Source organism: Pristis pectinata, chromosome 1, assembly GCF_009764475.1.
Source record: "Pristis pectinata isolate sPriPec2 chromosome 1, sPriPec2.1.pri, whole genome shotgun sequence".
NCBI lineage: Eukaryota > Metazoa > Chordata > Chondrichthyes > Rhinopristiformes > Pristidae > Pristis > Pristis pectinata.
In genome coordinates this window covers 141,480,000-141,507,414 of record NC_067405.1, presented here as the reverse complement: position 1 = coordinate 141,507,414, position 27,415 = coordinate 141,480,000, and the positions used below count along the sequence as shown (strand labels likewise).

General features: G+C 46.3%; 1 protein-coding gene across 30 annotated transcripts in view; it reads right to left on the bottom strand.

Annotated features, from left to right (window-relative positions):
- nrxn3a (neurexin 3a) overlaps positions 1 to 27,415 on the bottom strand; it is a 1,776,465-nt gene that overhangs the window by 185,513 nt on the left and 1,563,537 nt on the right. For all 30 annotated transcript variants that reach the window (XR_007957567.1, XR_007957568.1, XR_007957570.1 and 27 more), the window contains one exon: positions 396 to 567. Coding sequence is in view for 23 of the 30 variants with exons in the window: in XM_052030991.1 (XP_051886951.1) it covers positions 396 to 567 (172 nt within the window). In the remaining 7 variants the exon portion in view is untranslated. The remainder of the gene's footprint in view (positions 1 to 395; positions 568 to 27,415) is intronic.

Below are 27,415 nucleotides of genomic sequence, written 5' to 3'. Positions count from 1 at the left end.
TGTGCACACATGGTCTTGTGCACGTGACAATAAACTCGACTTTGACTTCGTACATTAGTGATTTCATATACACAGAATTTACAGCAGGGGATCAAACCATTCAACACTACAGTTTTATGTTTTATGGGTACTCTACACAAGCCTTCTCCGACTCCGACTCCATCTCACCTTATCCACACACCTTTCTTTCTCCCTGATGCTCCCCAGCTTGCACTTAACTGTGTCTCGGCTGTTGGTCCCAATTGTTCCCCATGGGGGTGAGTTCTACTTCCCAACCATTTCAAGCCCACAAACTGGGACCAGGCATTCCTGTTGTACCATCACCATTGAACAACAGAGTTTCAAAGTGTCCAGCCTCCGGGAAGTTGAGGGACGGGGAAGGCAGCACTGCTCACCTGAAGGGTAGAATTCATTGACGGCCCAGTTGTCCACCTGAAGAGTCGCGTTACCCCCGTTCCTGGTGAAACGGACCAAATGGTAGTTCCCATCATTCACCACGTTGCTGGACTCCGTGATGACGATGTCGTCAGTACCCACGTTAAAGACGACACTGATCTTGCCTTGCTCCTGCAAAAACACACAGCGAGTATCCCATTAGCCTGGCTGGTCACGGTTTCTGCGAGGAATTCACCGCTGGTCACCTGCTTGTTGGTGGTAGGGTCGTTGTCAGGACAATGGATGATACTTCTGTGACATGTGAATGGAAATAAATGGCTGATGGGGGTGTGAAAGCTGAGACCAAGATGGGAGGGAACTGAGTTTCAGGAACAGCAACTCAATGGGCCCAACAAAGATGGGAGTGAATGGGAGAAGAGCAGGTTTAATTGGCTTAAAGAGGGATTGCAGGCATAGTGGGCTGAATGGCCTTCTTCTGTCACTGGTTATATTCTCCCAACACTCTCCTCAACTCCCTCCAGATTCTACTCCTTTGACTCTCACCAACTTTTATCGATGCACCATAGAAAGCATCCTATCTGGATGCATCACGGCTTGGTACGGCAACTGCTCTGCCCAGGACCACAAGAAACTGCAGAGAGTCGTGGACACAGCCCAGTGCATCATGGAAACCAGCCTCCCCTCCTTGGTCTCTGTCTGTACCTGTCGCTGCCTTGGCAAAGCAGCCAGCATTATCAAAGACCCCACCCACCCGGGTCATTCCCTCTTCTCTACTCTTCCATAAGGTAGAAGATACAGGAGTCTGAGGGCACGTACCACCAGGCTTAAGGACAGCTTCTACCCCACTGTGATAAGACTATTGAACGGTTCCCTTATACAATGAGATGGACTCTGAACTCACAATCTACCTTGTTGTGACCTTGCACCTTGTTGCACTGCACTTTCTCTGTAGCTGTGACACTTTACTCTGTACTGTTATTGCTTTACCTGCACTACCTCAATGCACTCTGTACTAACTCAATGTAACTGCACTGTGTAATGAATTGACCTGTACGATTGGTATGCAAGACAAGTTTTTCACTGTTCCTGGGTACAAGTGACAATAATAAACCAATATGAATACACATCAGAGGAAATTTACAGTGGTCAGTTAACCGACCAACCTGCACATCATTGGGACGTATTCCAGTGTTCCATTGGCCTGGTTGATCACAGTTTCTGTGAGGAATTCACTTATACCCTTCAGTACCTTTTGTACAGCTTAAGGACCAGAGTTCACAGAGACGGTCATGGCCTTTCACCTTCACCATCATCCCAAGCCAGACCCACAGCAACTGGAGACTGACACATCGCTCAGCATGGACAAAGAAGAGAGTGAGATTCCAGTCTCATCCAATGAGCTGGTTTCTGCTGCTTCAAAGCTGAAAGCCAACCAGGATTGCTAAAAATCAAACCACCTGGTCAACATTATTTGTCTTCTGGTGGGATCTCACTGTGCACAATCTGTGGTGCCCATCTGCTGTATTAGAGTCACTGGTGCAGAAAAATTCCCTTCCGCCCACTGGATCAATGGAAACTGTTTACATTATGGAGAAACAAAGGACTGCAGATCTGGAATCTAGATGAAAAACACGATGATGCTGGAGGAACTCAGCAGGCCAGGCAGCATCTGTGGAGAAAAGCAGGCGGTCAACGTTTCAGGTCAGGACCCTTCTTCAGGACTGAAGATAGGAAAAGGGGAAGCCCAATATATAGGAGGGAAAAGCAGAGCAGTGATAGGTGGACAAAAGAGGGGAGGCGGGGTGGGTGCAAGGTGGTGATAGGTAGACGCGGGTAAGAGATAGTGATAGGCAGGTGTGGGGGAGGAGGGGAGAGCAGATCCACCGGGGGATGGGTCAAAGGTAAGGAGAGAAAGGGAAGGGGGCTATAAAAAAGAGATAGGCTCGGAAAGGGAAGAAAAGAAGCATGGTTGGGGGGCAGTGTGGGGGTTACTTGAAGTGGGAGAATTCTGTGTTCATGCCGTTAGGCTGCAAGGTTCCAAGATGGAAAATGAGGTGCTTTTCCTCCAGTTTGCGTTTGGAATTCTCCCGGCACTGGAGGAGACCGAGGACTGACGTATCAGTGATAGTGTGGGAGGGGGAGTTGAAGTGACTGGTAACGGGGAGATACAGGTCGCGGTTACAGACAGAGCTCAGGTGTTCTGCGAAACGGTCACCCAGTCTGCATTACATACTCCCCACATTCCCATCAAGTCCCCCCAGATTCTAACACTCACCTACAAATTAGGGCCAGTTCACAATGGCCAATTAACCTACCAACCTGAACGTCTTTGGGATGTGGGAGGAAACCGGAGCACCCGGAGAAAACCCACACTGTCATGGGGAGAGCGTGCAAACTCCACACAAAGACAGCACCCGAGTTCAGGATTGAACCAGGGTCACTTGAGCTGTGAGGCAGTGGCTCCTCTATCTGTCCCACTCATATTATATCTCCTGCATTACACCAGTGACTTCCAAGTGACTGCGCGATGTGTTGGGTCATCCTGAAGGTGCAATATCAATGGAAACGTTTCTTCACTTCTCGTAAACAAAGGATTGGAATCAAAATGGAATCTGATCCAATGCTGGCTCAAACAGTAACTCCCTGCACAATGCCTATGGATTCACAGCAGAGAAGGGGATATGCTGGAGATGGTCACACTCATCAATGCCTTTGATAGAGCCAATAACAGAGCAGATGCCAGCTTTACAGTGACTGCCGAAAGAACCAGAGAGATGACTGGGAGAAGATAATTCTTTTCTCTTGTTTATTCATTCACGGGGATGTGGACGCCACTGGCATTTATCACCTGTTCCTAGTTGCCGAGTGGTTCACTGGACCATTTTAGAGCACGGTTAGGAGTCAAGCATAGGCGTGGGTCTGGAGTCACATGGAGATTGGACTGGGTTGGCAAGGAGATTTCTTCCCCAAAGGATATTAGGCAGGAAAGGTTGTGATTTGGAACATATTGCCTAAAAGATCATTATAATCAGATTTCATGGATAAGTGAGGGAAATATTTATCGGATGGAGAAGAACCAGCAAGATATCACCACAACAGGGTGAGGGCCACAGTCACAATGGGCCAAGTGGAGTCTGTCAGAGCAGGATTACTTTTTGATTGATGGGTGTCTGAGTGTCAGGATTCACGTATCTCCCACTGTACAATGTATGTACAGAAAGGGAGGGGAACGAATGGGTCAGGACCTGACTCTAATCTTCTGAAGCACTCACCAAAGAGTTGCCTTGAATCAAACAGAAAGACTGTCATCAGGCTGGGGAACCTGACTGATGACACCCCAACACCAGTCCCCACTAACTGAGTGCTGAGGCTTCATCAGACGACCTTCCGTTCCCACCAATGGCCCCTCCACCAACTGGAAGGAGACCACTGGGGGAAGTGTATTTAAATCCACACCAACTGGGCAGGAAGCTGATGGGTGTGGGTGGAAGGTTCACCTCACTCTGAATTGGTTGACGTGTCAATAAACCAGGGCACCAATCATGGCCGTTTATTGATGGCCAGCTCCCTCCCCTCACCACAATTGGATTAATCTTGACTGTTCCTTTGATGGCCTGTTTCACTCTTCTCCAACACACTTCTATTAATAAATGAAAGCATTTAAAGAAAATGAAAAAGAAACACAATTCTCTTAATGCTTCGCTGGCGCTCCCTCTGGGTTTCGCTGGCAGAAGAAATTAATCCAGGACTATCCTGGACGTTTGGCAGCAGGGGCAGGAGACGGGAAGCAGAACCTATGCCCCCTGGGAAATAACTCCGACAGTCAAGTGGAACCTTCACAGAAGATTCCCTGTGAGGTGGACACTGGAGCTGAGAAGATTTAGAGGAATGGATTAATTGCAAGTCCAAAGGAATCCTGACATCTCTGTAATCACCGACGGAAGAATAAGGAGAAAAAGACACTTAGATCCTCATTGATTTTATAAATATGAAGACTATACAGTGCAAGAGCTAATTCAGGAGAATAAATTGTCTACTTCAGCACTTCAATGGACAGAGCAAACAAAATCAATTTGACTCAGACCATTTCCATACTCCCTTTATTTAATAATTAGTGTCTGTTCTATGACAAATCAGTTCTTTGTTTGGGATAATAAAGTTTGAAGTGAATCTATCGATTGGATCGAGCTTTGGTGTGCTTTTCTTTCCTTAAAAATAATCTGTAACTCCTTTTAGGACGTCCTGAAGTACTTTACAGCCTTCTGAAACATGGGTCTGTCACTTCGTCTGAGTGGGGAGTGTGAGGGGGACAGGAAGATGGCAGTGGGGGAGGTGCAGTTTGGAGATGAGGATTCCCAGGGGAAGGGTTTTCCGAACGTCTCTGGGTTTAACTGCAGAGCTCCTGTTAACGTTTATAATCAGTTTACAGCCTAGTCAGTCATTGAGATAATGCTTTCAGGAAGGTCCCTCGATTTGTTATCCCAGTGATGTTGGTTGAGGGGTGATTATCAGCCAGGGCACCAGCAGGATCTTCCCTGTTCTCCTTCCATCTTCCATGCAATGCTCATGAGTTGGTGTGGCAAGACCTTGGACTGAGCAGGGGCCGTCCCTGAGCCGTGGGCATTATGTGGAGACGCAAGAGATTCTACAGGTGCTGGAATCTGCAGCAACACACACAAAATGCTGGAGGAACTCGGCAGGTCAGGCAGAATCTATGGAGGGAAATAAAGAGTCGATGTTTCTGGTTAAGATCCTTCATCAGGACTCGACTGTTTATTTCCCTCCATGGATGCTGCCTGACTAGCTGAGTTCCTCCAGCACTTTGTGTGTGTTGGACGTTACATGGACTACCCTCTGTGGCACTTGCAGCCCTTGGGCTTTGGATCTCCATCCTATGGTGCCCATGCTTGGTGCCAACTCAATAAATGGTCTCCAGAGCTGAGATTCCACTGCTCCCTTTCTGTTTATAGTGGCATAAGTCTCCCCTGTCACTGGACAAGCAGCATTCCAAATCTTATAACATGCCTGTCAGTGGTTGGGAGTTCTGTAATGTTGAACCCACAATATGATCACGCAGTCATAGAGTTGTACAGCGCAAAAATGGGCCCTTTGGCCCATTAGGTCCATGCCGACCTTTTTGTCCATCTGCACTAAATCCTGTTTGCCCACGAGGCCCGTATCCTTCCATGCATTCCAATTTCAGTCACTTGCAACATGTTCCGTGTAAAATAGCGGTAACAATTGCACACCATGAATGTGTGCAAAACACAAGCTCTACTTATTGAGCATCCACCAGGTCTCAAGCTCAGGTCAGCCAATGAAGTACAAGGGCAGTGTTATAAATCAGATAGAGTAGCCGCCTTGGGCACAGCAAGCTCCCACAAACAGCAACATGATAAGATTTCTTTCCTAGTCACATGTACATCGAAACACACAGTGAAATGCATCTTTTTTGCATAGTGTTCTGGGGACAGCCCGCAAGTGTCACCACGCTTCCGGCACCAACATAGCATGCCCACAACTTCCTAACCCGTACGCCTTTGGAATGTGGGAGGAAACTGGAGCACCCGGAGGAAACCCACGCAGACACGGGGAGAACGTACAAACTCCTTACAGTCAGTGGTCGGAATTGAACCCGGGTCGCTGCTGCTGTAATAGCGTTACGCTAACTGCGACACTAAAACAGGATAATTAGTTTTTTATCTGATGTTGATTAAGAGATAAATACTGACCCCAAAACAAGGGATAACTCTGCTGCTCTTCCTTGAAATACTGCTCTAAGCTCTTGGGAATGAAGATAGCGTCTCTGAGTAATACCATTGCCAATAGCGCAGCTCCCAATTGTCAGCTCAGACTTGTGCCTTTATTTCATAGATTCATACGGCCTTTCAGTCCAAATGGTCCACACCAAGTAAGGTGCCTACCTAAGCTAGTCCTATTTGCCTGTGTTTGGCCCATATCCCTCCAAACCTTTCCTATCCATGTACCTGTACAAATGTCTTTTAATCATTCCACATAACCACCACTTGCCCCTCACATCCCCTCGTCGCCCTGTCACAGGAAGGATGTGGAGGCTTTGGAGAGGGTGCAGAAGACGTTTACAAGAACGTTGCCTGGATTAGGGGTATGAGCTATAAGGAAAGGTTGGACAAACTTGGGTTGTTTTCTCTGGAGTGTCCGAAACTGAGAGGAGACCTGATAGGAGTTTATAAAATTATTAGATGCAAGGATAAGGTGGATAGAATCTTTTTCCCGGGGTGGAAATGTCTAATACTAGAGGGCATGCATTTAAGGTGAGAGGGGAAAAATTTGAAGGAGATGTGCAGGACAAGTTTTTTTTAAAACACAGAGAGCGGTTGGTGCCTGGAACGGGCTGCCAGGGGTAGTAGTGGAAGCAGATACGATAGTGGCACTTAAGTTTTTAGATAGCCACATGAATATGCAGGGAATGTAGGGATGTGGATCACGTGCAGGCAGAAGAGATTTAGTTCAACGTAGCATTGTGTTTGGAGCAGACATTGTGGGCCGAAGGGCCTGTTCCTGTGCTGTACTGTTCTATGTTCTTTCCCCTCTCGCCTTAAACCAATGCCCTCTAGTTTTAGCCTCCCCTACCCTGGGGAGAAGACTGTGACCATCCACCTTATCTATGCCCCTCATGATTTTATAACCTCTGTAAGGTCACCCCTCAGCCTTCTTAGCTGTCTTGTCTCTCCTCATAACTCAAACTCTCCAGTCCCTGCAACATCCTTGTGAATCCATTCAGCGCCCTCTCCAACTTATCCCCATCCTTCCTGAAGCAGGATTTGAACACACAGCCTTCTGACACAGAGATGCAAGTGTTCCTTGCATCTCTGCCACACCACAGTCTGTCTTGTGCATTCATCAGCAGATTTTAAGCAGGCATTTCCAGAGGGTAGGAACTGAACAAGTTAAAAAGAAAATGTTTGGTACCGCTGCTGTCTCACAGTGAGGCCAATCCTCAATACATACTCTTGGATAATCTCTTGGTTCCACTCTGAAGCCTGCAGTCCAACACACAGGCTTTGGCTCTCTCCCGGGGGTAATCTCTTCCTGCTCCTCCTTATCTTTGTTCTCTCAGCTGCAACATGCTTTGGCTTCTCAAGCTCCCGTGCCAACTTGGCCTGTGTCTGAGACAGCAGCTCAAAAATCACAATAAGCTACAAAGCCTCAGGAGGAACACTTCCCTGTTCTTGAGCATTGAGAAAAAGAATAGATGTTTGTGACCTTAAGACCGTAAGACATAGGAGCAGAATTAGGCCATTCGGCCCATTGAGTCTGCTCTGCCATTCGATCATGGCTGATTTATTTTTCCCTCTCAACCCCATTCTCCTGCCTTCTCCCCATAACCTTTGACATCCTTACTAATCAAAAACCCATCAACCTCCGCTTTAAATACACCCAATGACTTGGCCTCCACAGCCGTCTGTGGCAATGAATTCCACAGATTCACCACCCTCTGGCTAAAGAAATTCCTCCTCATCTCTGTTCTAAAGGGAGGTCCTTCTATTCTGGGGCTGTGCCCTCTGGTCCTAGACTCTCCCACTACTGGAAACATCCTCTCCACGTCCATTTCAATATTCAATGTTGACCTTTCAATATTCCGTATGTTTCAATGAGATCCCCCCTCATCCTTCTAAGCTCCAGCGAGAACAGACTCCGAGCCATCAAACGCTCCTCCTTTCATTCCCAGGATCATTCTTGTAAACCTCCTCTGGACCCTCTCCAACACCAGCACATCCTTCCTTAGATATGCGGACCAAAACTGCTCACAATACTCCAAGTGTGGTCTGACCAACGCCTTATAAAGCCTCAGCATTACATCCTTGCTTTTATATTCTAGTCCTCTCGAAATGAATGCTAACATTGCATTTGCCTTCTTTACTACTGACCCCAGGGACAGACCGCAAATTTCTGCAAAAGGCGACCGGCTCCGCTTTGATGAGGGATTGTTAGCAACATTAAGATGTGAACTGGGGAAAAAAAATTTTTAAAAAAGCTGCAGGTGCTGGAAATCTGAAATAAAAACTGAAAAACACTGGAAACACTCAGCAGGTCAGGCAGTATCTATGGAGGGGGAAACAGCGAACGTCTCAAGTCTGAACCTCTTTCATCAAAAGTATGAAGTTAAGGTGGGAAACGTACGGCAGCCACGCACTGTTCCGATGAAGGGTCTCGGAGTTGGAACCTAAACTGTTTCTTCTTCCGCAGATGCTGCCTGAGCTGCTGAGTTTTTCTAGCATTTTTCTGGTTTTATTTCAGACTTTCAGGGTCTGCAGGTTTGTTTACTTTGATTTTCATGGAAAATACATCCATTCACTTAGGTCTCCAAGTATGGTGTATCTGACACCGTCAGTCAGCCTGTGGACATGGCCCCTGTGACCCAAGGTTCAGAAGAAGGGGTTGTACCATTCACATAAAAAGAGGTCTTCCATCCTCTCCCCTCCCTCCGACCCCTTCCGTGAACCACCTAGTAGTGTTCCAACTCGCATCTGAAGAAATAGAGGAAGAATTGGAAGAGCCCAGAGGAAATCTGCCTCATCTACCTCTGGAGTGAATGGTCATGGCTGAAAATGATTGACGATCCCTGGGATTTAATCATCTGCTTGCCAGGGTTTTGGGCTTAGATACAATCCTTGCACGGAATGAACAGGGAGTTTCTGGAACTTTCCCCCCTGCACACATGCCATTGGGAAATATGGGAGAATCCAGAACAAAAAAGCAACTACTTAAAATTAGGACTCAGGAACAGCCGGGAGCTAATTCTTCAACACAAAGGGTTGAAGAATCCTTCAACCCTTTAGCAAAGGGAAAAGACATTGCTTGACCGAGGTGGTCCGTACAGAAGATTTTGAGGAAGTAAAACGATCAAAATAAACCAGTCTTATCGAGGTTGAGAAAACAGATCGCAAGCATTCATTTACAGGTTGACTTCAGAGCTGATTAGGGAAAGATCCATTCATCGTTCAGTACACTTGTTATGACTTTGCACCTTATTGTCTGCCTGCACTGCACTTTCTCTGAGGCTGTAACACTTTATTCTGCATTCTGTTATTGTTTTCCCTTGTACTCCCTCAATGCACTGTGTAAACAGTTTGCAAGACAAGTTTTTCACTGTACCTCTGTACATGTGACCATAATAACAAACAAATTCCAACCAATTCCACTCCACGTTTGTATGTTTGCATATACACAGGCTATTAAAAGGCACTCATGAACTGTGACCTGTGAAAAAGTTCTCCGTGGGTGGTAGAATCTGGAGGAAGTTGAGGGGACTGAGACTCTCTGAGCTAAAAGCGGAACAATCCCACTGCCATACCTTAGAATGGCAGGATGGTTATCTAGCAGACTGGAGAATGTGCGGGTAACTAAAGTATGGACAGTTGACGCGAGGATATTAAGGATGTTTTAAAACTAAGGTGTCCAAATGGGACTAAGATGGAGGTCAACCATGATCCAATTGAACGGTGGAACAGGACTGAGGGGCCGAATGGCCTTATCCCGTCCTCATTTTCTCCAACGTTGTCACATTGAGGAAGCAGCCTATGTAAGAAGCTGGTGTTGAAATCATGGGGTTTTGCAACATGTTGTAGTGTTTGCATTTGCAATCAGCTCCATGGCATGCTTCTGCCCAGAGCACCAACGTAACTGTAAATAAATAATCTCAACGAATGAGCCTTTACCTATTTAAATAATGAAATAGATGCTCGGCCACTCAACAGATTAAAGCGATCGAGCTTATCGTTACGTTAAAGAAAGCATCTCGAGAGCAGGAAATACATATACCACTAGATGTCACAGCGGTGACTGGTCACCTGCTTGTTGGTGATAGGGTTGTTGTCAGGACAACGGATGACATTTCTGTAACATGTGAATGAAAAGAAATTGCTGCTGGGGTGTGAAAGCTGAGACCAGGATGGGAGGGAACTGAGTTTCAGGAACAGCAACTCAATGGGGCCAACCAAAATGGGAGTGAATGAGAGAAGAGCAGGTTTAATTGGCTTAAAGAGGGATTGCAGGCATAGTGGGCTGAATAGCCTCCTTCTGGGCATTGGTGATAGTCTCCCAACATTCATCTCAACTCCCCTCCTGAGTCTACCACATCTTCTGTGAGGAATTTACTGATACCCTTCAGTACCTTTTGTACAGCTTAAGGACCAGAGTTCACAGAGACTGTCATGGCCTTTCATCTTCACCATCATCCCAAGCCAGACCCACAGCAACTGGAGACTGACACATCGCTCAGCATGGACAAAGAAGAGAGTGAGATTCCAGTCTCATCCAATGAGCTGGTTTCTGCTGCTTCAAAGCTGAAAGCCAACCAGGATTGCCGAAATCAAACCACCTGGTCAACATCATTTGGCTACTGGTGGGATCTCACTGCGCACAAACTGTGGTGCCCATCTGCTGTATTAGAGTCATAGGTGCAGAAACAGGCCCTTCAGCCCATTGGATCGATGGAGACCATTTACAACATATACTCCTCACATTCCCATTAACTCCCTCCAGATTCTACCACTCACCTAGACAAGAGGCAACCTTATTGCACTGCACTCTCTCTGTAGCTGTGACACTTTACTCTGTACTGTTATTGTTTTTACCTGTACTACCTCAATGCACTCTGTACTAACTCAATGTATCTGCACCGTTATGAATTGACCTGTACGATCGGTATGCAAGACAAGTTTTTCACTGTACCTCGGTACAAGTGACAATAATAAACCAATAGCAATACCAATTTACATTGTCCAACTAACCTATCAACCTGAAAATCCTTGGGATGTGGGATGATACCAAAGCACCTGGAGAGACCCACGCGGTTGCAGGGAGAGCATACAAACTCCACACAGACAGCACCCAAGGTCAGGATTGAACCCGGGTCTCTGGAGCTGTGAGGCAGTGGCCCTACCAGCTGTATCACTCCGTTCTTTTGGCACTGTGACTCGTCTATGATACTATGAAGTTTCTGCATTCCCAACAATAACCCATTTTGTTCGGAAGTTTGGCCCTTGCAAGAACAAAGATAAAGTATCGGAAAGCCACATTGCCATTGTTGCCTGGGCCACTACATCACGTTGTGTGTGCGGCAGTTTCCCAGGCAAATTGCATGGCCAAAGTGATTCCAAACAGGGCCATGACCTTTCCTGATCAACAATTCTAATGTGCCCACACTAATCTCAAACTAATCCCATGTTGATTGCAGTTTTTGAGCGAGGGTGACAGTGAGAGAAACAGAGAGTGGGAGGGAGCAAGAGGCACGCTTTTACTTTCTGGTTCACTCACAGCTTAAGAAATATGTAGGCCGCCACTTCTGCTATTAAATGCAAAAATTCACCTTTTCAACAGATGGGGTGAGACACTCAATGCCCCCCTTGCTCTAACACATGTCGGAATAATCCATTACATTTAAACTCAGCTAACCAATGAAGCTGGGCACCTAATGAAAAGAATTCATTACACATTGCTTTGTGCTGCTAAGAATCTATTTCATTGATTCACATAATGCAGTGAAAGTGGACCAAATCAATGCTATTAAATAAAACAGGAACAGATAAGGAAGATTAATAGCTTGCTTGGTTGTATGCTCCACTGAATCCAGAAGGTCTGGTCCAAAGGATACTGACCCACCCTTGGGTTGAGGTATAAAGTTCTCCTTCAGCTCCACTCGGCACTGAGACTTTCTTCCCCACAACTTTCTACCGATAGTGGTACACTTCACAGTTTGTAAACATGGTAAATCCTGCACAAGGGGAAATCACAGCCCCGTGCATTATTCAGGTGAAGTTGGCAGATGTTGATATCCTGTTATATGGGAAACTTAACCATTTCACCAGAATCTACTTTCTGCAAGCCCAGTGCTTCAGAACTCATCAAATGTGCAGCGAATGTTGAAGCTGGTGCAGAGATCAAAAACAAATCTGATGAGATTGTTATTCGACACATTCATCAGAGCTCAGGGTAGAAACGGACATTTGCAACACACAAGTCCGTGTGATGGGTGAACAAACTTTTAATAACCTTCACTTTTGTCCTACCCCAATTCAGTGAGGAAATGGCAGGACATTTCCTTACAATAGTACACTGTTATCGCAAATGACTTCCAAATCTCTTCTGTGTTTCAACACAACCCAGCTCTTCACACTGCAGAAATGGCATATGCAGAGCCTACAAATGGCAAAAATATTGCAGGCAGCGTACTGATTACGTGGGTGTGATCGCTGTGTCTAAAATGATGAAACTAAGCAAGCACAAGCTGTTGCTCTATCACTGTATTCAAGAGCAATTCAGTCACCAGAGTGGACTTGCGTCTTGAACACCATAGTCTCCAACGACATTACAAAGACTTTACAATGTTAGCAACACATTGTACAAAGTAGCTTAACTGCCATATTATTTCACCTTGTCTGAGAAATTCCCTCTGTTCCAGCCACTTCTCCTCACTAACTTGTTTCTCTTTTTCTCTGTTCTGTTGAAGGGTCTCAGATCTGAAACGCGAACTGGTCCTCTATCTACAGATGCTGTCTGACCTGGTGCGTTCTTCCACGATTTTCTGTTTTTATTTCAGATTTCCAGCATCTGCCTGATTTTGAATGAAAAACACGATGATGCTGGAGGAACTCAGCAGGCCAGGCAGCACCCGTGGAGAAAAGCAGGCGGTCAACGTTTCGGGTCAGGACCCTTCTTCGGGGCTGAAGATAGGAAAAGGGGAAGCCCGATATATAGGAGGGAAAAGCAGAGCAGTGATAGGTGGACAAAAGAGGGGAGGTGGGGTGGGCACAGGGTGGTGATAGGTAGATGCAGGTTAGAGATAGTGATAGGCAGGTGCGGGGGAGGAGGGGAGAGCAGATCCACCGGGGGATGGGTCAAAGGTAAGGAGAGAGAGGAAAAAGGGGTAGAAAAAGAGAGAGAGGCTGGGAAAGGGAAGAAGAGAAGAAGCGGGGGGGAGGGTTGTGGTGGGGGGGAGGGTTGTGGTGGGGGGAGGGTTGTGCTGGGGGGGAGGGTTGTGCTGGGGGGAGGGTTATGGTGGGGGGAGGGTTATGTTGGGGGGGAGGGTTGTGCTGGGGGGGAGGGTTGTGGTGGGGGGGAGGGTTGTGGTGGGTGGGAGGGTTATGGTGGGTGGGAGGGTTATGGTGGGGGGGAGGGTGGTGGTGGGGGGGGGTGTGGGGAAGGGGGGTGGGGATTACCTAAAGTGGGAGAATTCAATGTTCGTGCCATTAGGCTGCAAGGTTCCAAGACGGAAAATGAGGTGCTGTTCCCCAGTTTGCACTTCGAATTCTCCTGGCAGTGGAGGAGACCAAGGACTGACATATCAGTGATAGTGTGGTTGGGAGGTGGGGGGGGGTGGTGCGGTGGTGGAGTTGAAGTGACTGGCAATGGGGAGATGCAGGTCGCGGTGATGGACAGAATGCAGGTGTTCTGCGAAACGGTCACCGAGTCTGCATTTGGTCTCACCGATGCAGAGGAGGTCACTTGTGCTGTTTGATGTCCTCCAAAGCACAAGGACAGATAGCGGGTCTCCATTCAACAGTGATGACTTTGGGAAGTTTGCAACCGACTGAGGTTTAACACCCTTTTTGGCACTCTGGACTTCATCAGTCATAGAAGTTGGGATATTATGTTACAGTTGTACAAGACATTGGTGAGGCCACATTTAGGATATTGTGTCAATTTATTGCAATCTTTATGTCTTGCACTGTACTGCTGCCGCAAAACAACAAATTTCACGTCATATGTCAGTGATTCTGTTTCTAATTCTGAAAGATGCCATTAAGCTCGAAAGAGTGCACAGGAGATTTATGAGAATGTTGCTGGGATTTGAGGGACTGAAGTATGGGGAGAGGTTGAGCAGGATGGGACTTGATTCAATGGAGCGTAGGAGAATGAGGGGTGATCTTATAGAGGTGTATAAAATCATGAAGGGCATAGACAGGGTGAATACACTCAGCCTTTTTCCCAGGGTTGGGGAATCAAGAACTAGAGGGCAAAGGTTTAAGACAAGAGGGGTGAGATTTAATCAGAACCTTGAGGGGCAACTTTATCACCCAGAGGGTGGTACGTATATGGAATAAGCTGCCAGAGGAAGTAGTTGAGACTGTCTAAGGTAGTTGGACAGGTGCACAGGTAGGAGAGGTTTAGAGGGATACGGGCCAAACGCAGTCAAATGAGACTAGTTTAGATGGGAATCTTGGTCGGCATGGACCAGTTGGGCCGAAGGGCCTGTTTCCATGCTGTATGACTCTATGACCCTGTGAAATCACACATCACCGGCCACATGCCACCGGGGAGGAGGAGAGGCTTATGACAATGTGCAAACTCCATGCAGAAAGCACCCAAGGCTGGGATCGATCCCAGGTCCTGGAGCTGGGAGGAAGCAGCACTGTTAAATCAGTCTACAGAGACGTGGAATCATGAACAATGGCTCAGCGCCATATTCATTGATGGGGATGCTGCCAGCTACACATTTTACACAGCCTGTGCTTACACATCTTCCCAAGGTACCTCACGAGATCTACATGAGCACTACAAAGCCAAGAGAAACAGCATGAAAATAAACACAGAGGAATGCACAAAATTCAGATCTATGCATTACATCCTGGAGCTGTTGTGATTGTGAAATAACCATACAGTCAAGTAAGCAACTCCATATGACATACAGCTAATGGAAGTAACCACCATGAAAGATTCCATAATTTGATTGGGTCATGAAGCATCGCATGAAAGTTCTCATTCCTCCAAGCTCTCATGGAACATAGAACAGTACAGCACAGAACAGGACCTTCAGCCCACAATGTTGTGCCGACATAGCTAATCCCTCCTACCTACAGAATGCCTATGTCCCTCTATTTTCCTTTCATTCATGTGCCCATCCAAACCCCTCTTAAAAGCCCCCAAAGAGTTTGCCTCCACCACCCTATCGGGCAACGCATTCCAGGCATCCACCACGCTCTGAGTAAAAAACGTACCCCTCACGTCTGTTCTGAACCTAACCCCTCTCACCTTAAATGCATGCCCTCTGGTATTGGATCACTCAATAAATGGGAAAAAGATATTGCTTGTCCACCCGATCTATGCCCCTCATAATTTTACACATTTCCAACAGATCTCCCCTCAGCCTCCGGCGCTCCAGAGAAAAGAGCCCAAGTTTGTCCAGTCTCTCCTGATAGCAATGCCCTCTAATCCAGGCAGTATCCTGGATGCATCACATGAATGATAGAAAGATAGGGAGCTATGTGGGAGGGAAGGGTTAGATAGATCTTAGAGCAGGATAAAATATCAGCACAACATTGTGGGCTGAAGGGCCTGTACTGTGCTGTAGTGTTCTATGTTCTATCCTAGTAAACCTCCCCTGCACCCTCTCTAAAGCCTCGACATCCTTCCTGTAGTGAGGTGACCAGAATTGCACGCAATACTCTAAATGCAGCCTAATCAGAGTTCTACAGAGATGCATCATGACTTCTTGACTCCTATACTCAATACCTCGATTCGTAAATGCAAGCATTCCATAAGCCTTCTTAACCATCCTATCTACCTGCGTAGCTACTTTCAATGAGTCATGGACTTGCACCCCAAGGTCTCTCTGCTCTTCAACACTGTTAAGGGTCTTGCCCTTAATGGTGTACTTGCCCTTAAGAGTGTACTCACTACACCATCTATAGGTGAATTGGAAGTGGACAATGTCAGAATCTTGGGAGAATCAGACCCTCCCTGGGTGATGTACTACCCAACCCACCAGTGAAACCCCTCGAATGGGAATGAATTTGTGAAACAGATTCATGGAGAGATACAACACGGAAGGAGGACCTTCGCCCTGCCTAGTCCGTGCTAACCATCCAGCACCCATTTACACCAACCTTACAGTGACCCATTTTATTCTCCCCACATTCCCATCAATACCCACCCCTCCAGATTCTGCAACCCACTTACGCATTCGGTGAAATTTATCATCATCAATTAATCGATCGACCCACACGTTTTCGGGATGTGGGAGAAAACCCACAAAGTCACAGGGAGAACATGCACACTCCACACAGACAGCACCCAAGGTCAAGATCGCTGAAGCTGTGTAGCACCACTGTATCACCCCAAGTGATACAAGATTTAAAGCAAAAGACTAAGGAGACCAAATTGTTCTTTAATTTATCATAGAAAAGGACATAGTGTTGTTATATAGGTATGTACATAGGGGGCAGGCACGATCGTGTAGTGGTTAGCATAACGCTATTACAGCACCAGCGACCCGGGTTCAATTCTGGCCGCTGTCTGTAAGGAGTTTGTACGTTCTCCCGGTGACTACGTGAGTTTCCTCCGGGTGCTCTGCTTCCTTCCCACATTCCAAAGACATATGGGTTAGGAAGTTGTGGGCATGCTATGTCAGCGCCGGAAGAGTGGTGACATTCGTGGGCTGCCCCCTGCACATTCCCAGTAACGCAAAAAGGCGCATTTCACTGTATGTTTTGATGTACATGTGACTAATAAATATCTTATCTTATTGTAATGTTTCTCTTCGAAGAACACTGCGCATATTTCTTCTATAAGACAGTCTGAGCAAGTCCAGTATCTCAGGAGTGGCAATAAAAAAATGTTTATATTCCCCTCATCAGTGAGTCTACAAAATTAATCACAAATAAAGGGCTAAAAGAGTCAGGGTTTACAAAGTGTGGAGCCATCTGGGCTCTGCGCTCTGGAACTCCTCTTGAAACCTCTCCCCCCTCTGCCTCACTTTCCTCCTTTAAGACACCCTTTAAAACTTATCTAATTGACCAAGCTTTTGGTCATCTGTCCTTATCCGGTAAAACTCCAATAACCCAGCACCTTCAGCAGGTTTTCTGGACTGTTTATAACTTTCAATTCACCATTTTTAAAATAGTACACAGTGGTATGAAAGATTTTCCAGTGAACTTGGTGAGATTAAAGGGTGCGGAAAGAGAATGGCTCTGACAGCTGAAGAACAGCGCTGGAAACGGAAGCTCGTCAGTTTAAAACGAGACACGAGCGACAGCTGGTTCCGGAATCTGGAGCAACAACCAATCTGCTGGAGGAACTCTGCGGGTCGAGCAGCGTCTGTGGGTGGGAAAGGAATCATCAACGTTTTGGGTCGAATCCCTGCGGCAGATTGCGAGTTTAAAAGGACAGTGGGAAGCAGAACTCGTTCAGTTACTGAGTGAGCCAGATATTGATCGCCAAACAGTTAGATACCAGATTATTGGAGCTTCACTGTCCCTTTCGTGGCTTTGTATCAGATACCATTTGATTCTGTTCCTAGGGACATTTTACCTTGCTAAATGGAAGCTGTTCTTATCAGAGAAGTGAATGATGTGACCAAAACAAACAGACTTAGAAACATAGAAAACATACAGCAGAATTCAGGTCCTTCGGCCCACAAAGCTGTGCCGAACATGTCCCTACCTTAGAAATTACTAGGCTTACCCAAAGCCCTCTATTTTTCTCAGCTCCATGTACCTATCCAAAAGTCTCTTAAATGACCCTATCGTATCCGCCTCCACCACCGTTGCCGGCAGCCCATTCCACACACTCACCACTCTCTGAGTAAAAAACTTACCCCTGACATCTCCTCTGTACCTACTCCCCTATACCTACTCCCCAGCACCTTAAACCTAGGTCCTCTTGTGGCCACCATTTCAGCCCTGGGGAAAAGCCTCTGACTATCTACCCGATCAATGCCTCTCATCATCTTATATACCTTTATCAAGTCCCCCCTCATCCTCCGTCGCTCCAAGGAGAAAAGGCAGAGTTTCCTGAATGGACTTATTCAGCGTTCATTTTAGATAGTCATCAAGGAGGGTTATTTTAGGTCTGTGCAGGGTGATAGCGAATTGCCAGCCCGTTTCACACCTCTCCCAGTTTTCATGACCACTGCAAATCAATTCCCCCCCACTTGATTTTCCATAGGACCCCCTCAACCTCTCACGCATCAGTTTAGAAAATAGATAACAGGGAAAAATTAGTCTCTGGGTGCTACCACTAAATGCACCCAGGAATATCCGTCGCCGGCTACACATACCTTCCCACGTTCGGTTTGAGTGAATGTGGATGTGAGGACAAGTATTCTTGCACACTTGGTGCTGGCAACAATTTCTTCCCTCATAAGTAAAATCAGAAAATGCTGCAGAGCAATGATAGAGACAGAAACAGCTAATGTTTCAGGGCAGTGAACTTTCTTCAGAACTTTCCACCATTCTGAAGGTGGAAAGTTCTGAAGAAAGGTCATCAGAGGCATACAGCACAGAAACAGGCCCGTCGGCCTAACTGGTCCATGTTGAACAAGATGCCCATCTAAGCTATTCCCATTTGCCTGTGTTTGGCCCATATCCCTCTGAACCTTTCCTATCCATGTACCTGTCCGAGTGTTATTTAAATGTTGTCAATGTACCTGCCTCAACCACTTCCTCTGGCAGCTCGTTCCACATACTGACCACACACTGGGTGACAAATTTGCCCCTCAGGTTCCTATTAAATCTCTATCCCACTACAAACCCCCAGTCCTGGGAAAAAGACTGTGTGCATACACCTATCTATGCCCCTCATGGTTTTATACACCTCTGTAAGATCAAAATATGAACTCTGTTTCTCTCTCCATTGATGCTGCCTGACTTGCCAAGTGTTTTCAGCATGTTCTATTTGTATTTCTGATCCTCCAGATTCCACAGTATTCTGCTTATGTCAGTCAGAATGATATATTTAGGCACTGGTAATTGGTTGATGAAACACACACTTTATTTTTCACACAGAAAGAACATTTGGGAGAAACCCTTGTTTTAGCTTTTTGTACTTTTAGATAGTATTGATTATTAAACCTAGATTGAATACTGGAACAATGTCACTTGTTACATGCAAGCTTTTTTATGTGGGAAACTGAAATTCCACTTCAGTGGCTTGAGCTGACTGTTCACTATATTCTGCTTGGGAAATTTAGTTCTGGTCGCTTCAAAGGAACTGAATTTAACATAGTTTGACACGTAGCTTTCAACTCCCACCTATATTCTTTGATTTTCATTGGCTCTGTAATCAGCGACTTAGAGTCTTTGTTTCCAAGTACCTTCTTGGCCTCAGTTCCCTCCCCACCCCATATATCTTTAACTTCCTTCAGCTCCAGATTTCTTTATGACTCCTCCAATTTTGCACCCTTGAATACCCCTGATTTTAATCTGCAATCTGTGAAAAGTTGATTTTATCTCTTTCTACAGATACTGCCTGACCTGCTGTGTGTTTCAAGCATATTAGGGGAGTGAAGTTTGGGCCTTTGGACTGTGAAACTGCAATAAAACGACATTCTTATATTTACATTGCACCTAGAATGTAATCTCGATCTTTCCCTGAATCTGACAAAATTTGACAGAGCCAGATTAAATGACTGAGAGCTATCAAAGAGGTAGGGTAGAAGATATCTTTATTAGTCACATGTACATCAAAACACACAGTGAAATGCATCTATTGCGGAGAGTGTTCTGGGGCCAGCCCGCAAGTGTCGCCACGCTTCTGGCGCCAACGTAACATGCCCACAACTTCCTAATGTGGGAGGAAACCGAAGCACCCGGTCGAAACCCACAGGGAGAACATATAAACTCCTTACTGACAGCGGCGGGAATTGAACCCGGGTCGCTGGCGCTGTAATAGCGTTACGCTAACCATTACACCACGGTGACTTCTAATTTTATTCCTGATTTTAATCGCTCCATCAATGCTGGCTGTGTCTTCAATTGATGAGGAACCTCTCTCCCTACCCTTCTCCACCACTCTCTCTCTCACTTTCCTCTTGCAAGTTATTGCTTCTAACCTACCTTTTTGACAGCTCTCAGTTACAGAGTAAAACAGCATGGAAACAGGCCCTTCGGCCCAACAGACTAAGCTAGTCCCATAGGCCCACGTTTGGTCCATATCTCTCTAAACCTTTCCTATCCATGTACCTGTTCATGTGACTTTTAAATGCTGTTATTACACCTGCCTCAACCACTTCCTCTGGCAGCTCGTTCCACATACACATCACCCTCTGCGTGAAGAGGTTGCCCCTCAGGTCCCTTTTAAACCTTAAACCTATGCCCTCAAAGTCATCTAATCTGGCACTGTCAAATTTTGTCAGATTCGGGGAAAAGGCCTGCATCACATGAAAGACGTTATATAAATACTGGAGGCTGTTTCATTGTAGTTTCGCTGCCCAAAGGCTCCAACCTTCACTCCCTTAAGTTTCTTCAGCTGAAGGAATAGTATGAGCCAACCCACTTCGTCACAAAACCCTTGGTATTACAGTACTCTTCCAAAACGGCTTTCCTTTGCCAGCTGAATATTTTGTTCCATAATTTATGGGACATTTTCATGTGATGTCCATGTGTAAGATTGCGCAGAGTAGCTCTGAGGGCTGTTATAATGAAGCTTGCAATTCCTGACAACCCTAAAGATCAAAGTTTTGTGCCATATTGATGTTCCATTAGCGGATGTCACAGAGCGCGTTCTCTAAATACTATGTGAGATTGGAATTACTTTGATTTTTGCAGGAAAAAAATCACAGAGGCATGCAAATAAAGAAAGGCTTGCATTTCTATAGCTGTTTCACAACATTCCAAAGCTGTCTGCTTTTGAAGTGTAATCACTATTACAACACTGAAGACACAGGAGCTACTTAATGCACTGCAAGATCCAGCTAACAACAATGGGATAATCCAGACAGTGTCACTGTGAGACTGACTAAGGGAAAGACACTGGGGATATAATGGGGCCACAATATAATTCAATCACAAGGAAGGCGCACCAAGCCTCTTTACTTTCTTAGAAGGTTCAGGAGATTCAGCAAGTCATTGAACACTCTAACAAGCTTCTACAGATGTACTGTTGAAAGTATGAGTGATTGCATCATGGTCTGGTACGGCAATTCGAATGCACAGGAATTTAATAAATTGCAGAAAGTAGTGGACTCAGCCAAATACCTCATTGGCACATCCCTCCCCACCATCGGTAGCATCTACATGAGATGCTGTCTCAAGAACTCAACATCTATCATCGAAGATCCCCACCATCCGGGCCATGCCATCCTCTCGCAGCTACCATCGGGCATAAGGTACAGAAGCCTGAAGTCCCACACCACCAGGTTCAGGAACAGCTACTTCCCTTCAACCATTCGGTTCTTGAACCAACCGGCACAACCCTAATCACTACCTCAGTACAGCAACACTATGACCTCTTTGGACTTTGTTTTATTTGTTCTATTGTGTTCGTTCTTTTATAATGTTGCATAATTCAGGTTTAATTTATGTTAATTTTGTGAATGTTGCTTATCTGATGCTGTGTGCCTGTGATGCTGCTGCAAGTAAGCAAGCTTCTCATTGCACCTGTGCACGCATGTACTTGTGCATGTAACAATCAACTTGTCTTTGACTTTGTACACAGGGATCTTTAACTTCCACAGATATTTGGTTGCTGCATCTGAGAATCAACACTTCTGGCAGCGCGGCTTTTCAACCACATTGCAGAGTGTCGGACTCGGGCTACTGTGCTCAGGACTCTGGTGTGCAACTTGAACGCAGAGCATCCTGGCTTGGAGGTGTCAGTGCGAGTCAGGTGAGAGGGTCCTACAAGTAATGAGTGGCGGAAGGAGGGGCAGGAAGACTCAGTGGAGGGGGAGCAGTTTACTGGAGATTGGAGAATGCAACGGGGCAGGTACTGTAGTGTAGCGGTTAGCGTAACGCTATTACAGCGTCAGCGACCCGGGTTCAATTCCAGCCGCTGTCTGTAAGGAGTTTGTACATTCTCCCAGTGACTGCATGGGTTTCCTCCCACATTCCAAAGACGTGTGGGTTAGGAAGGTGTGGGCATGCTATATTGGCGCCGGACGCTTGGCGACACTTGCGGGCTGCCCCCAGAACACTTTACACAAAAGATGCCTTTCACTGTGCATTTTGATGTACATGACTAATAAAGACATCTTATCATGTTGTAGACTACCTAGGCGGAATATGAAGTGCTATTCCTGGTATTGGTATATTATTGTCACTTGTACCGAGGTACAATGAAAAGCTTGTCTTACAAACCAATCGTACAGGTCAATTCATTACACAGTGCAGTTACATTGAGTTAGTACAGAGTGCGTTGATGTAGTACAGGTAAAAACAATAACAGTACAGAGTAAAGTGTCACAGCTACAAAGAAAGTGCAGTGCAATAAGGTGCAAGGTCCACAACAAGGAGATTGTGAGGTCATAGTCCATCTCATCGTATAAGGGAAACCGTTCAATAGTCTTATCACAGTGGGTAGAAACTGTCCTTAAGTCTGTGGGTACGTGCCCTCAGGCTCCTCTATCTTCTACCTGATGGAAGAGGAGAGAAGGGAGAATGTTCTCGGGTTGGGTGGGGTCTTTGATTATGCTGGCTGCTACAGTCAGTTCCCTTTCATTGGAAATGGACTGGGTCTGTGCTCCATCAAGATAGATAGATAAATAGATGGACAGACAGACCAATGGATGGATGGACAGACAGATAGATAGATAGATCGATCGATAGATTGATAGATAGGGAGGTGGGTATGTAGGAAGGTAGGTAGATAGGTAGGTATTGGTTTATTATTGTCACTTGTACCAAGGTACAGTGAAAATCTTGTCTTACATACCGATCGTACAGGTCAATTCGTTACACAGTGCAGTTACATTGAGTTAGTACAGAGTGCATTGATGTAGTACAGGTAAAAACAATAACAGTACAGAGCAAAGTGTCAGAGCTACAGAGAAAGTGCAGTGCCAATAAGGTGCGAGGGTCACACAAGGTATTCCTCTGTCCCTTTGCTCTCTCCTCCTGATCCACCAGCCCCCATCACTGTGTCCTCTCTTCCCCTCCTCCACCCACTTCATCTGACCGTCACTCCTCCCACTGGTTCCCCCCTGCCCCCACTGTCCCCACCTCCCTCCCTTGATTTCCATGCTCCACCTTCCTCTCCCGTCAGATCCCATCACATTCAGCCCCTTGTTACTTCCACCTATCGCCTCCCAGCTCCTGGCACCCTTCCCACCCCCCCCCCCCCTCACCTGGATCCACCCATCATCTGCAAGCCCTCGCTTCACCCCTTCCCTCCACCTTTAGATACCGACTATCTCCCCTCTGCTCTCAGTGCAGATAAAGGGTCTCGACCCAAATGTCTACTGTCCATTTCCCTCCATAGATGCTGCCTGACTTGTGGCAATTGACTGATTTGAAAAGGGAAAATTGTATTTAAGCAGATTCATTTCTTACGATATGGAAGGCCATTGAGTGTACACCAGCTCCTAAAGCATTCCTCCAATTTCTTCCCTGTAACCCACTCTCTCTCACATGCCCATCAACTCCACCCTGATTCTGCAGCGAGCCGCCTACACGGGGGATTTTACATTGCTAACAGGCACGTCTTTGGGACGTGGGAGGAAACAGGAGAATCCATGGAGGAAACCCCTGCGGTCACAGGGAGAACATACAAACTCCACACAACAGCACCGGAGGTCAGGATTGAACCCAGGCCACTGAAACTGTGAGGCAGACTACCTGCTGCAACACTGTGCCAAGTATAACGGTTGTCCTTGTTATAATGCTTTTAATCAGTTCTGAAATGTTTACTTGATGCCCAGCTTTCAGAGTAGGAGGAGACGGTTCAGAATACCACTTCCCTCTCTGAAGAAGTCCCCCTGACTTCCGTGGAGACTTTGCTGTGGAATAGTAAGATGGAGACACAGCAGATACTGCAATCTTGAGCCAAAAAACCCATAAGAACCATAAAATTTAGCAGAATTAGGCCATTCAGCCCATCAAGTCTGCTTTGCCGTTCAATCATGGCTGATTTTTTTTTCCAGCCCCATTCTCCCCATGACCCTTAACCCCCTTACCAATCAAGAACCTATCAATCTCTGCCTTAAACACACCCAATGACTTGGCCTCCACAGCCCTCCGTGGCAATGAATTCCACAGATTCACCAGCCTCTGGCTGAAGAAATTCCTCCTCATCTCCGTTTTAAAGGGACGTCCTTTTATTCTGAGGCTGTTCCCTCAGACCCTGGACTCTCCTATTAATGGAAGCATCCTCTCCACATCCACTCCGTCCAGGCCTTTCAGCATTCAAGGCTGAGTAAAACAAACTGCGGGAGGAACTCAGCAGGTCAGGCAGCACCTGTGGAGGGAAGTGGACAGTCGACGTTTCGGGTCGAGACCCTTCGTCTGGACTGGAGAAAGGTGAAACTCTCTTCTGCAAATGAGAATTGATGCCAGGTCAATCATTAGTTTTATTCTGAGATTGATAGATGGTTAGTAACCAAAGACACTGAGCATCATGAAAGACACTGAGCATCATGAAAGACACTGAGCATCATGGGACCAAAGGTGGATAAATGTATTTGGCTTCCAGATCAGCAAATGAGTGAAAGTAGATGCAAGCGAGGAGGGCTGATTGGCAGATTCCATCATCTGAAGCCCTTTGTTGCCTCCATCGATCATCTCCTGTCACAATTTCCACCCTTCCCTTCTCCACCTGACTCCATCTGTCAATCAACCCCTCCTCACATGGATCCACCTATCACTTGCCAGCTCTTGCTCCACCCCTTCCCCTCACCTCTTTTTTTCTGGCTCCCTCCCCTCTGCTCTCTCAGTCCAGATGAAGGGTCTCGACGTGAAACGTCAACTGTCCAGTTCCCTCCCCACAGATGCTGCCTGACCCGCTGAGTTCCTCCAGTGGTTTGTTTTTCACTCTGTGGAGCATAGCTGTGATCTCATCCTTCTTTCCCCTCTACCCACCCACCAGAGGAAACCACTTCTCTCCATCTATTCGATCAAATCCAATAATCACCTCAACCCCTTCATCTTCTCCATCCAAGAAAACAGGAGATCAGATGATACCTCTCGTCATAATTTAATCCTGTCAGTCCTTGTCCTGGGCTCTGCTATTAACATGCTACTTGTGAGAATGCCACTCTTTTAGGGAGACCATTTGTAGCCTGAAAATATGGTTGGAAAATTGAAAAGCTTTATTAATGGATATGTGAGGACAGAATTATTCCATCTTCATGTCAACTTGCTCAATTTTATTACAATTGTTCAATTCAAAATTAAGTGAATTCAGCTCCCTGCTGCTAAAGGGCATTGATATTGAAATATTTAATGTACAAACACTAGGCACAGTGCAGAATTAACCACTGATGCACCATTAATAGCACATTTGAATGAGTATATCTGTCTAAAATCTAATGATCTATTTCGATATATAAGTCAATATATCATAATGAAAATAAAATGTAATGAAACTACAGTAATTGAAACAAGCCAGCACTAGTGCCTCTTGTTAAGCATTGGTAGGGGGGTGATTTTCTCCCTTGTGTCACCAGAAGCAAAGGGCTGGTTGCAGTTCATGTTCGTGCCAAGACCCAAACAAGGGCGTCGCCACAGAGAAGTGATTACGCTCATACGTGATGTCAAACCGCAGCATTTAGGCCTACTCAACGCTCAGGGTAGTCGCAACCTGCAAGTCTCTTCCCCACCCCCTTCCCCTCCAAACCCTCCACCAAAGGAGGTCAGTGGATGGAGGAGCATGAAATTATTGGTGGACTTTTGATGGTTGATTGACTTTTGATGGAAAGGCAGTGAAGCCAGGAAAAATCAGCACACGGATTAGCCACAATGCCACAGAATAAGGAAAAGTTCAAAGGACCAAGTCCATCGTTTCCTCTGGATCACAGGAACTGTTTCAGGCCATTTAGCCCCCCCCCCCCCCCCCCCAAGTATGTTTAACCATTTAATGAGATCTTGGGTGATCTGTGACCTAACTCCGTGTATACGTAGAGTAATAATCCCAGAGAGATGCAGCACAGGAACAGGCCTTTTGCCCTACCAACCATTTATACCAATCCTGCATTAATCCTATTTTTTTTATTCTCCCCAAATTCTCATGTACTCCTCGCAGATTCTTCCACTCACCTAAACACTCGGGGAAATTTACAGAGACTAATTAACCTACCCACCTGCACATCTTTAAAGATGTGGGAGGAAACCAGAGCAATTGAGAGAAACCTATTCAGTCACAGGGTGAATGTGCAAACTCCACACAGACAGCACCCAAGGCCAGGATTGAACCTGGATCTCTGGCACCGTGAGGCTGTGACTCTACTGGTTCCGCCACTGTGCCCCATCTTTGCCTCCTAAATACCTTTGAATAGATTTTAAATTGACAAATGACACAAGCATCAGTTGCCATTTGCGAAAGAGAGTTCCCAATTTCACTGCCCTCTGTGCACAGAGGTAGTTCTCAGCTTTGCTCCTGGCCCCCTGTCCCCCTGTCCCATACTCACTAATCTGCAGAAACTTCCCATCTCCCCTACCTGTTCCTTGGTAACTTCAAATCACCCTTTTACTTTCTGAATACCAGATGATTCCACCCTATTTTGTGGAATCGTTCCTTGAAACTTAACCCTGGGAGTCCAGGTATAATCCTAGTAAATGTTAGCAGTGTTCCCCACAAGCACAGGCTCAACGACAGCTTCTACCCCTTGGTTACCAGACCTCTCATGTGCTAAAAGATTAACTCTTGATCTCCCAATCTACCTTGTCATGGCCCTTGTACTTTGTCTACCTGCACTGCACTTTCTCTGCAACTGCATTCTGTCTTGCTTTTCCTTACCTCATTGAATTTATGTATAGCATAATTTGTTTGGATGCCACACAAAGCTTTTGTATCTGTATTCGACAGACGTACTGTTGAAAGTATCCTGGTTGCATCCCGGTCTGGTACGGCAATTCAAATGTGCAGGACCGTAAGAAGCTGCAGAGAGTAGTGGACTTGGCCCAATACATCATGGGCACATCCCTCCCCACCATCGATTGGGTCTACAGGAGGCGCTGCCTCAAGGCGGCAACATCCACCATCAAAGATGCCCACCATCCGGGCCATGCCATCTTCTCACAGCTTCCATCAGGCAGGAGGTACAGAAGTCCCACACCACCAGGTTCAAGAACAGCTACTTTCCTTCAACCATTCGGTTCTTGAACCA